The sequence below is a fragment of the Anguilla anguilla genome, chromosome 11 (assembly GCF_013347855.1).
Source record: "Anguilla anguilla isolate fAngAng1 chromosome 11, fAngAng1.pri, whole genome shotgun sequence".
Taxonomy (NCBI): Eukaryota; Metazoa; Chordata; class Actinopteri; order Anguilliformes; family Anguillidae; genus Anguilla; species Anguilla anguilla.
Window position 1 is genome coordinate 34632899 of NC_049211.1, and position 12824 is coordinate 34645722.

A 12824-nucleotide genomic window follows, 5' to 3' on the forward strand; every position below is an offset into this window, starting at 1 on the left:
AGTACTCACTGCACACACAGACACATATTAACACACACACACAGACACATATTCACACGCACACGCACACACACAGACACATATTCACATGCACACACACACATATTCACACGCACAAATGCACTGACACATATTCACACGCGCACACACAGACACATATTCACACGTGCACACACATAACACATATTCACACGCACACACACACACATATTCACACGCACACATACAGATACACATGCACACACACACACACAGACACACATGCACACACGCACACACACACAGACACACACACACACACAGACCCACCTGCAAAGGTACATACAGCTCATTAAACAGATGAATGATGAACAAAATTACAAAATACAGCCAATGGGAAAACTAACTGCACAAATTTTTCCCTGGTGGAATCACAGCAAGGTTCTCTCAGGCAATATTCCACTGATGAACTTGGCCAGTAGAAACAAGGCACAATTATTACAATTGTGGAAAAAACAGGTGGTTATGTTGTTATATCTTTTCAATAACTTTTTTCAATAACTGCTCCTACAAGTTGGGCTCAATGGGCAAATCTGTATGAAATCAGCATAATATTATGTATTAGCTTTGCAGATGCCCTTTAAAAAACTTATTTATGCAGACAGCACATTGTATTTTATGAAATTCAGCTTATGCACCTCTGCCAACATTGCAGCTGAAACACACAGCATTCTGGGCCACTGGGTGGCTGGTCATGTTAAGGAGATGTTTGGGTGTATGTAGGGGCTCCACAGGCTGGTTACGGATCTGGACCGTGCCAGTGGTGACTGCAGGCAGGCAGTTTGGCGACCCACACTGGCAACCTGGGCCATGCAGTCCACCTGTGGCACCTGCACACGATTAGCACCGCCTTGTTGCAATAAATGTGCAGCTCAGAAGAACAGGCATGGTGCAGGCTGCAGCAATGCAGGGACCCTGCAAGTACAGTTCCACATTCCAAATTAGGGAAAAAAAGTCCCAGATAAAAATAAACAAGTAATGATGGATAGAATTCTGACACAGCTTGTCCATGTTTGGTAACAACTAATGGAATGTTTCAGCATCTGTTGTCCCCAGTTCAAACCCACTAGTACCTTTGCATTGTCAGCACAATGCTCTACCAACAGAGCCATAGTACTAGTACTATGATGATTATGATGTAATGATGTAATGATGTAATTCTTATCCTTAGGAAATCATTGCAATAAACACTCCACACTATAAACCACACTCTAATGCAGGATCTATCCATTAATCATACTAGTTTAAAAATCGTATGCTGTGTCCCAACACAGTTTGTGGAAAAGTTCTGCTGAAAGAGAGATACAAGACATGTGGTTACAAATAGGACACATGGGCAGTTTGAAATCTTAAGCAATCTTCCCAGTGGTGAATACATGTTGTTTGAAGTACAGTAGACATATACGGGGCTGTAGCAGTTGTCAAAGATCCGTGCTGATACACCTTGATGGGGAGCAGGCTGATGCAAGCGTTAGGGCCGATCGATTTCATTTCCTGTCTTTTGAGGCTTTTGGCAAAGGCAAATATTTCACTTAAAACATAGTTTTTTGTGATTAGTTGTTCTCCAGGGGGAAAGTTATAAAGCACAGCAGCACAATGCAGTACAGCAGTGGATATTATTCATGATGAGGAACCCTGGTGTGAAATATGTACTAAACACCTTTTTTAATCAGCATTTCAGCCAAATATATTTATCTGATAATACTTTTCAAATTAATTAATCTACTATATGCCCCAGCACGAACAGACAGCCTCTCATATAGACCTCTGCATGCAATGGGATTACGCTACTTTCATGTACGTGGAAATATGGTTTCTTTGTCTTGCACTTATAAGAACAGCTTTGGATAATCTTTTGCAAAGCCAGATGAGGCCCCCAATAACCAGCGCAAACCTTAAAAGCGGGGAGAATGTCAGGAACAGGAGGGGTACATTTTAGCTTGTATACTGTACCAGGATAGGGGTGGGGAGACATGAGGAACTGTCAGCTTCTAAATTTGGGCACATGTCACCCCCTGAAACTCAGGGAAGACTGTATATGAATTTAACTTTTAAATGGAAAGCATTAGAACGTGTCCGCCTTTTGCCAAAAGGAAATTTGTGTGCCCGTTTATCCTGGTGGTGGTGGAAGCTTTGGCGCAGCAGGACATGTGACCACTCATGAGCTCCGAAAATCATACAGCTAAACCCCGCTCTGCCAAGAGCACCTGATCTACCAACTCGCTTGGCAGGCTGTGTCTGGAGGGGGGAGGATAACCAGACACTTTCCTCTGCTGTGTCAAGCTGCATTATTCAGCATTATTGCTGAGGGGACAGGCATTCCAGTCAGGTCTTTCTCCCATCAAGCCAGAGCCATCAGCAGACAAAACGTCTGATCTCTTAAAATTTGCAGACATAGCTGCCTATTCTTTCTGTAGGGGCTCCAAATGTTTTCTAAACAAAATGGTACAAAAAGAAAGTGTTAACACCTAAAATCAAAGGGATTTGTTCCATGTTCCAGTTAGGGAAATAACACCCCTCTTCAGACCCTGCAACAACAACAAAAAGATAACAATTGGACACAGTTTTATGACACCACATTTAAGCAACCAATAGCAGCTGTATCATCTGTATCAAGGAGCATTACTTACTGTTCCTTGTCAAAAGTGGCATGAGTTCAAGAAGGGAGCCCTGTGGGACTGCAGACAGATTAGAGGATTCCTCTTCAGTTCTCTAAAACATACCTGTATACCTTGTCTTAAGTGTGGTCTTACTGTACGTCAGCAAGCACAGCATGGTTTTCAAGACGAATCATTATGCATTTAGAACAGGACAGAGAGTCAGGTCAACATGCAGCTGGCTCTTGTGTTGCCCATGGGGTGGGAAGTTTTCAGTTGGCTGCGATGATGTCTTCTTGCTCACTGCTCAGAGCTTTGCAAGTCCACCATCTAACTTGCCGGTGAAGTGTCTTCCTCCTACTCATGACTTATGAACTTGGTATGATAAGTTGATTTAGATCATATGATTTAGAAGAGAGTAAAAGCGTAAATTATCTAAATTCAAATGTCTAAAAGGTTACTGAAGCTGTCAGGAAAGGCATGATCCTTTCAGACAGAACATTCAACAATGAAACAGCAGCCACAGCATCGAGGTCAAATGGGTGTCGATATGAAGGAAGGGGTTGGGCAGGGTGGCTTGATGGCAGTCAGTGACATCACAAACCCAAGCCTCCACATTTTGACAGGCTGCTGCATTCCAACACGAGTAAAGCCCGAAAATCTCCGCAGAATGACACTAAGCCAAGGAGTGGCCGGGGCGGGAGATTTTCGGCTCGGAATTTTAAGTTAATCGGGTTTTCTTGAGTTCTTGTGACTCCACACTTTACTCCGGATTTGGGATCTCATCCCTTAAGCCTCAAAGTCACAGTGTAACAACCCTGTCTAAACCCTCCTTACATATAAGGCTGCAGGCAGAGATTAAGAGGGCCAATTACTCAGAGCCACAGCGAGGCCGACGAAGTCTCAGTCAGCCAGTCCCAAAGTCTTCATTGGATTGATGTTTTATGTCATTGGAGTTTTTGTGAGTTTTTAATAAAACATAGAAATGTTGCATTTTGATTGGTTGATGTTGGTTATATAGTTTCTGGTAATTGGCCAGGTAGATATGGAAAGATAATGCATACCAGTTTTTCCCGATATGTCAAGTGGTCCAGGAATAAATGCTATTGTGTGTAACTTTTTTACAGAATATCCAAAATGGAGAACAATTGAAGATGGTGAAACCCATTAAGCTTCCAACTTCTACAATTCACCTAAGTTACGGTTTGGCGAGGCATGCCCCATACCTATAAAGCACTGAAAGTTTGGCACTTTTCAGGGTTTCCTATTGGGATGGCAGGTATGCGCCAAGTTACGGTTACGACTACATTACTGTATCTACCCAACAGCCCCTCCTTTCTAAATTCCTGTTAGCTAGCCCTTAATGTTGTTAACTTATTTATTAAGTCAACACATTTGTATAAGTCCTATTGTTTTCATAATTATTGTAGAATTTATAGCTACACTATTTTACATGCTGGTATATCAGTATTCCATTATGGCCATTAGCCATATGACAAGGCAGCTGCACATCTAATACAGTATGGGCAAATAACAGCTACACAAGAGAAAAAGTGCATGTAATATGAATAAATCATTTCCACCATGCTTATTTTATTTCATAATAATATGTTGTATTTCCGAATGGCTTTTTTCATGTCATAATAACACTTCCTACACGCATAATTGTTTAAAATGGGAACGAGAGCCATTTATTTGTTTGTGACGGTGATTTCAGATCTCGCGTAGGTACACTAATCGCACGTTGACTGGCATTTTTATCCAATCGTCGGCTGATTTATAAAATATTTAATAAGACGCGCTGTCATTGGCCAGATCAACCCCACAGTTAGGTCAATCTAAAATGGCAGAGGTTGTGGAGCTACAGAAACTGAAGGTAGGGGAAAAACGTTTTTTAATAGAACAGAACATTCGAAATAACAATAGTTTTTAACGACACAAGAACTAACTCGATTTATTATACGTGTTAGATTTACGACCGGCTATTTTAGTCACTCAACCCGTGTCCAGAGCTACGCGTACCTTCCGGGCGTAGCTAGAACTGTTAGCCAGTTTGCTAAATAGGAAATGCGCATCTGGTTTGCGTAAACGCGTTGCTGTATTGCAGTTGTTGCGAAACGTGCGAGACAGTTGCGATTGAGCTCGTGTAACACATACGAGACTCAAACTGCGAAAAGAGCATCGATCTACCGACAATAACTTGAAATCCATCTGCGATTTCTGTGGTGGCAAGGCGGCCGAGCGGGGCAATGTGCTTTAGTTTCCTTGCTACCCCTAGTGGCTGGCTATTAAAGCCATGTATTGTTTGCATTTACAGTGCAGTCAGTATTTGGACATTCATCCAATTTCTGTTTAATTTGTACTGCTGTGTGCTGTATTTGAAATGAAGACGATGGATATGAAGTGAAAATATGAAGTGAAAGTGCATACTGTCAGCTTTAATTTGAGTGTGTTTACGGCTGTGATGCTCGATACCCACATATGTGCACGGTGTCGGGCTTTCAAATCACTGCTGTTTCGAAGTACTGCTCTGAGGCATGTTTCAAATCTTGTGATCACGGAAACCGAAGCTTCGTTACGTCACAGTGATGCCCGTCATTTTGGGTAGTATATAGTCCCAATACCTGCTTAACCAGCACTTGTTCAGGTGTCAGCTATGGCCGATCTGGAATCAGAGGTTCTGTCACTCACATATGAACCTCTGTTCGAGTGTACGCTGGAAAACATAGGCTTTCTGTGTATTTGTGCAAAACCTCTGCTTCCGGATAAGCTCCTTTTAAAAATATTTTTAAAAATATTTTCAAATCATTGGAATATATTGTTACAATGTGCTGTCCTTTACCATGCATGGGAAGGAAATGGATAAGGTCTTGGTCAAAGTGATTGCATTATGATCATGAAAGACAAAACACATTTTCATTTCACTTTAATGATTCTTGTCATATCATCATTATGACTAGTTTAATTTGTACAACACTTTATAGGAATAGACTCAGTCAGAGAGGGTTTTGGAATATATGGCAATAGCATTAATAGTGTTAGTGTTTCTCTAATTTCAGTTTATCACCACTGTGAAGAGTAATGACAGGCATATTCATTGACCAGGAGATGTCGCTAGAGAGCGAGGTGTCATGCTTCATGACACCGACACTTCAACCAAAACAATCGCTTCAGATGTGTCATTGCTTTGGAAAGCTTCGCTCTGCCCACCACTAATTTGCATCTAAATTGGGTCACCTGCTTAGGACTGACAACCCTTTTTTTATACGTACCCCCGTCTGCCCATTTTAGGGGACCATAAGCAATTTGACTAATTAAAATCATAATCATAATTAGTACTTTGTTGCAAATCCTTTGCATTTGATGACTGCCTTCAGTGTTTGTCCTCGTATACATCGCCAGACACTGGGTATCTTCCCTGGTGAAGCTCTGCCAGGTCTGTACTGCCGCCATGTTCAGTTCCTGTTTGTTCTGGGGACTATTCGGCTTTGGCCTTGTCTTCAGCAAGTGAAATGCAGGTTCATTTGGATGCAGGTTGGGTGACTGACTCTGCCATTTTACTTGGCCATAAAAAACTCCTTGGTTGTTTTAGCAGTATGTTTGGGCTCATTATCCTGCAGCAGCCTGTTGTACAGTGACATTTGGTCTCCTGAAATGGCGGCTATAAAGCGCAATTCTACACAGATCACCGAAGATGGATATGAATACCCTCAAATTATAGCGGACAGTCCACCCTTTAACCTATTAATTGTTTTATTTCAAATTAAAAGTGTCAAAGTACAGAGCCAAAACAAAAAATTATGTCTCTGTCCAAATACTTGGACTGCACTGTGCATAGCTTAACTGCTTCTAGCTGCTTATATTTCTTGCCAGTGTCAGGCGTGGTGATTAGCTATGATGCGACTTTAATAGCATGCAGTGCCACGTTTGCTTTTGCTGGAACTGTTTAGATGTATGTTTTGTTGTCCTTAGTTGGCGGAGCTGAAGCAGGAGTGTGCAGCCAGGGGCCTCAGTGTGAAGGGGAACAAAGCCGAGCTCATCGCCCGGCTGCAGGAACACGAGAGCTACCTGGAGGAGCACGGTGAGGATGCGCTCTCAGTTAGCGCCGCCCGCTACCGCGCTTTCAGAGAGAGAGACTGTTTATGGGCCACGGGAACTCAAAGTGCGGAGAAACATCTGTGAAACGGGTGTACGTTGGCTTAAAAGCAGAGTGATGCTGAAACGGTTGGATCAGTGTAAATTTAAACCTGAAGTGGCATTCATTGTCATCACAAATCCTAGCTGTCACCCTAACCCTAACCCTAGCTGTAGCCCTAACCCTAACCCTAGCTGTAACCCTAACCCTAAACCTAGCTGTAACCTTAACTCTAACCCTAGCTGTAACCTTAACCCTAACCCTAGCTACAACCCTAAGCCTAACCCTAACCCTAGCTGTAACCCTAACACTAACCGTAGCTATAATCCTAACCCTAACCCTAGCTGTCACTCTAACCCTAACCCTAAACCTAACCCTAGTTGTAACCCTTACCCTAACCCGAGCTGAATCCCTAACCCTAGCTGTAACCCTAACCCTAACCGTAACTCTAACCCTAAACCTAGCTGAATCCCTAACCCTAACCCTAGCTGTAACCCTAACCCTATAGGAAGAATTAGAGTTTCTCGGGTATAAGTCCATCATTTATGCGGCTGCAGACCTGACAGTGTCGACTACAAGGCCGTAAACATAAACCCTCATCAAGTCCCTGAAATGTCCTTCCATTTACCTTCCCATTTATTGCGCACTTGAATCAAGCGCACTTAGTTTGTGCAACAGTACGTGATAGTGTGGTATGTTTGTGTGAAACATATTTTATTTCTTCATTTTATCTGTGCAGAGGAAGATGTTAATGAAGAAGAGGTGCTGGGAGAAGAGACTGAGGTAATACATTTTCTGTCATTAGCAGAGCTCTCAGTAGCTGTTTACAATTAATATAAATATTAAATTATAATTCATCAAGATGGTGGAAAAGCCTTCAATATAATATGGATATTGCGTACAGCTTTTTTTTTGGTTATTGCTTTTTTTGTTGATTTAAATGACTAATTGTAATGTGGATATACTTGCTGGGTTTAAGGCAAATAAATATAGGTGGGGGGGGGCGGGGGGGTGGTGGTCTGTAATACATTATTTTTAAATCAAAGAATGCAATTCTAATATTTGAAGGAAACAAACACACTTTTGTTGAGAGAAGCATGTTTTTTTTTCTCCTGTTAAACTGTGTCTGTAGGAGTCAGCGAAAACGGAGGCAGCTATCGGAGAGAAACCAGCCAGCGAGGAGGCGGGTGGACCAGAAGGGTGAGCTGCCTTTCCTCCGGTTCCTGTTTGGGGTGTTTTACTGCCATTCTTCTGTACAGCAGCGAGCCGTTTGTCTTCTGCAGTCTTCTGCAGGTTTCAGCTGCCCACACTGGGTGGAGTCCAGTGGCATTGGAATTTGGCATGGCACCAAGGCATTGTCCCTAAAGAAAAACCTTTTGAAGTTCACATAATTGGAGTTTGTTGGTTTTAAAAGGTTATGCTAATGTTGTCTCCACTGATCTTGTATGTTTTTTTTTTTGTTGTTTTTTTATAGGACAACTGAGAAGAAGGTTGTTAAAATAACCCCTCCGATACCGATTGATGAGGTACTTATTCCTAAAATACAAGTGATGTGTGACGTGCTGTAGAATGCATGCTTAAATAATTCCTGTGTATAGAATCACAGCACAGGCCATGTCACTGCAAAAGAATAAAGATTATACAATTATGGAAATCTCCATAATTTGAATTTTAAAAGATAAACAATTCTTTTTAAAAGTTTAATCTTAAAAATGTTTTGGAGACCAGCATGAATAATTTTTTAAAAATTGAAAAATTACTTCTCACATAGATACGGTCTTCTTTAAGTCTTTAAATCTCGCTTGGTTGAAAATGAAAGAAAACATTTGTTTTCTGTTGTGTGATCAGAGGTTACAGAAACGTGCGGAACGCTTCAATGTGCCGCCCTCTGCTGACAGCAAGAAGGCAATGCGTGCTGCCAGGTGAGCTAGTCGATTCCTGTAGTTTTTTTTTTTCTTTCTTTCTTTTTTTTATGTGTTTTATAATATTTTTTCTTTGATTTGTTTGACAGTGATTTTGTAAAGCTCGCTTTGGTATTCAGTGAAAAGACGTAATTTTGAGAAATTGAATGATTTGTGTTTGTCCAGGTTTGGTTTGCCAGCTGTTGCACCAGTGTCCTCCCTAGGTGAAACATTTTTCTTTCATTCTTTTGAACTTTAAAATTATTTTTCTTCTTAACAGAATATTTGGGTTAATTGTCTCTACAGCTGGCTTTGGTTTATTATCAGTGGCTTAAACCGATTTTAATTTTGTCTGCAGGTGATCCTGCAATCAGCAAAGCGCCAGTAAGTATCTGGGACTTTTACATTTAGGACTTTACCTGACACTCTTATCCAGAGCAGCTTACACATCTTACTTTTCTATTTTAATATGATTGTTTTATTTGCAATTAATTTATGTGGCTGGGTGGGTATCGATTGAATCAGATCAGGTTAAGTAACTTGCACATGGATGCAATGCCCTATTTGGGTTTGATCCTGTAACCTTTGAGGGACAAAGCCGAATTCCCTTTGTGTGTTCTCCTGTGGAACTTTTAGAACAAGCCCTGAGGGTTCTAGGTTACAGGAAGTGCCTTAATTGTGAGGTAATTGTTAAAGATGCTCTGAAGATTAGAGATGTCGCGTAACACCTGTTTCCTCTGTCTGTCCCCCGTAAGGTCGACGTAGGTGTCCTGAAAAAGAGAGCTGAGCGGTTTGGGATGAACGTGTCTTCCATCTCCAAGAAGGTGACGTGTCCCGACTGTTTGTGCATGCAGGGACACATCAGTCCTGAACAAAATTATCGTCTTTTCTTCTCTAGCTGCTTGTCGTTTATTTTTGGTTTTGTTTTGTTTTTTTAACACCCCTCCCCTTCTTCTTTGGGAGAAAACGGACAAGCATGTGCTCTCCTCCAAAGCTGGTGATATATGCCTTGTATATAAAGGCATCATTCCTTGGGACCGTGAAGTACTTAATGATTTTGTGGTTTTATTTTTTATTGAACGTTTTGTTGTCCTGGAGTCTGTTCCTGGGGTGTCGGTCTCCACATCTGCCTCTGTATAACGTGGCCTGTTAGCGTGGCTGTAAGGTGCACATCCACAGAAAAGCTGCTAAAGCTGTTGTGTGTTGTGTTTAAGGTTGAAGAAGATGAGAAACTAAAGAAGAGGAAGGAGAGGTTTGGGGGTTCAGCCACCGCAGCTGCTGCTGGAGGAGAGGACTCTGAGGTACATGGATTTTCCCCTCCTTTTACAAGGAATATGGATTATGAAGGAAACTTTTCTTTCAGCTGGGTTAAGTTTTTTTATTTTATTTTAGATTTTGTGCCAATGTTGTGCTCAACACGGCCAATTCCCACCCTTATTTGGAGTATCCAATGAATTCCTGTGCCAATTCAGGGGATTGTAGACATCTGTGGTTCTCCAAAATGCAAGGTGTCACCAGCTCACAGCCAAGCTGGCACAGAGTTGAGTCGGAGGAAGACATCTCATTTGTACTCTTTTGCATACAGTCAGAGTGCACAAGATCGACCAGTGGAGTTCGCTAGAAAGAGAGAGAGCACTGAAATGCAGACTGAACCCTCCCATACCATGGGAAACACAATCGCCTGTTATGCATTGCATCGCCCTATGGGACTCCCAGGCACAGTTGGCACTGGCACGGTCTGGATTCAATTTGAGATCATGGGGCTCATGCATGTGCCTTAACCGATTGAGCCACCCAGCTGTCCTGTTATCAGTCTTAACATGTAGACAAGGCTGAGCCGTGGAAATGCGCCCTGGGTCCATCTTTGTTACCGGATCAGTGCCATGCATTTTGGGCTGAGAATCCCTGATCTTTACAGAATGTGGATAGGCTGACACAGTGGGCACACTGAGTGTGATTAGGTGGCTATGAGAGTTAATCATTCCTGAATGTGCCTATAGATTTATTTAAAAAATCAATGCAGTTTTGCAGCAAAAAACAAAAGGTTGGCTCTAAAACATACGGATAGACCGGTCTTAAGATTTGGGTTTGGAGGAGTGTAAAAGTTCAGGGTGAAGAGGACAAAAAAATATAAGCCAGGAAGTGTGCAACCAGGATGCAGGTTTTAATATTTAGATGTAAAGTACACAACAATTATTTTTCCCTTTTTTCTTTTCCTTGCAGGCAAAAAAGCGGAAAAGAGCAGAGCGATTTGGAAACGTATGAAATCACTCCAGATTACTCCCCTACCCCCACCCCTTTTTTTAAACATTTTTTTTTAAATAAGTGAGAGTTTTTCATTTAAAATCTCCCCTTTTTAATGTTTTTTCCCCCCTTAACACCCTAGGAAATTGGGATGCGTTTCCCCCTTAAAATCCTAGGAAATTGGGGTGTTCACTTTGGGAAATTTAATGTATGCAATACTTTGTAAATTAAAGATTTGCAATTTTCAGAATTTTTATGTGCTGTGGTTTTTGGCTATGGATAATAGTTGTGGAATTTGAATGTAATGGTACTTTGTTTAATTTACATGTATTCAAATATTGAGGTTGAGGGAAAGAATTGTTTAATAGCTTAAAATCTTTATCAGAGGTTGTGCTAATGCAGGATTCTGTGTTATTTACTCAGAAAGAGAGCCAAAACGCTGGGGGAAAATATACTGCGTTCTAGAAATGCAGATATTCCGAGGTATTTCTTTAAGTTTACAACTGCCGATGACCGAGACTTGAACCACAACAAAGGAATAACTCCTGTTTCTTTGAACCAGTTGTCTTCGGTGTCTGACGTTTGTATTGTTAATAGATCCTTATATTTACACAGCTCTGGTAGCAGTGCAAGATTCAAAGAGAAAGCACTTAATTTGAATGAGAAGTCAAAACAAGATGTCATGCTCTAGATAGCTTATATATATATATATATATATATATATATATATATAAGCTAAGCTAAGCTAAGCTATGGTTTGTTTTCTGTACGTGTCATCTTTGTATTGTAGCCCATTAAAACTCTGGAATATCAAAAAAATAATAAAAACTGTGCACGGTAAAAAAAGAAGCCTAGCAGTACTGCTGTAAGGTTGTCCCATCCAGATATGCATGAACCGGAGACCATTTTTGAGTGTGTCATAACTGGTGGCAGAAAACAGATACACTGATAAGGAGAGAGTTGGCCAAGCCCCTGAAACACCGACAAAATGTCTTTTGTTGTTTGCTATCAAAGAAGAAATGGCAAAAAATAGGGCCTTCATTTTTATTGAATACCACTGTCTGTCGGATACCCCCTTTGAAGCTAATTGTAGTCATTTGTGGCTGCAAGCCATTAAAATAACAGTCTAGACTGATGGTATCAGTTAAATTTTTTGTGTTTCATATCAGGCAACATTTTCTCCAGTACTCAACACACTCAAATCCTGAAATTAATGAAGTAGGCCAACCATTAATGATGACTAGCAGCTTCCACAAAGTTATCATTTGCAGGCTCATTCATAAAGGGAAACACCATTGACTGATATTAAGCAACCTTAGCATGTAGGTGGGAGCTTTTCGTAAACAAACGCTCATGGCAAGTTCACTACATCATTCAGTTGATAAGGCAAGCAAAGAATTATTTAACTGATATATGGCGCAATGGTATAGCTATATACATAGCTATCTGAGAAATGGCATACATATCACATGCCTTCACAAAGGATGTGGCGAGCCCAAGAAGCAGTGGAGGAGGCGGAGTCCTGCGAGATAGAGCGCTCATAGGAATGGTGGGTTCTGGACGACCAGGCCTTGGAAGTTTTACTACAGCTCACTATGATAAGGCTTGAGGAAGGGAATGACTCCAGCGGGCAGAAAAAATAGCTCAAAGATAACGTGAGTGAGGTAGCTACCCTGGAGAAATATGACATAATTACCGTGTGCAACCTGCCACCGCTAATAGCTTTTGTTATTAAATAAACGCAAATAGATTTCAAACTCATAGAAAAAATGAACACTCCTACACTTCAAAAAGCAGTTAGTAGCCTACAGTTAAAATAAGTCAATGGACACAAGAACGTTATGGTAAGTAACATTATTGATAGCATTATTAATAGTAATAATATAAAAAATAATGATATAATTAAAA

General features: G+C 41.1%; 1 protein-coding gene across 1 annotated transcript; it reads left to right on the top strand.

Moving 5' to 3' along the window:
• Nucleotides 1–4440: 4440 nt before the first annotated feature.
• On the top strand, nucleotides 4441–11166 carry LOC118207241 (SAP domain-containing ribonucleoprotein-like). The gene is made up of 11 exons (XM_035380609.1): nucleotides 4441–4512; nucleotides 6609–6717; nucleotides 7511–7554; nucleotides 7904–7971; nucleotides 8246–8297; nucleotides 8620–8693; nucleotides 8859–8896; nucleotides 9031–9056; nucleotides 9428–9496; nucleotides 9887–9973; nucleotides 10896–11166. The coding sequence occupies exons 1-11, from the start codon at nucleotides 4480–4482 to the stop codon at nucleotides 10935–10937; spliced, it is 642 nt and encodes a 213-aa protein (XP_035236500.1). The 5' UTR covers nucleotides 4441–4479; the 3' UTR covers nucleotides 10938–11166.
• The last annotated feature ends 1658 nt before the right edge of the window (nucleotides 11167–12824 follow it).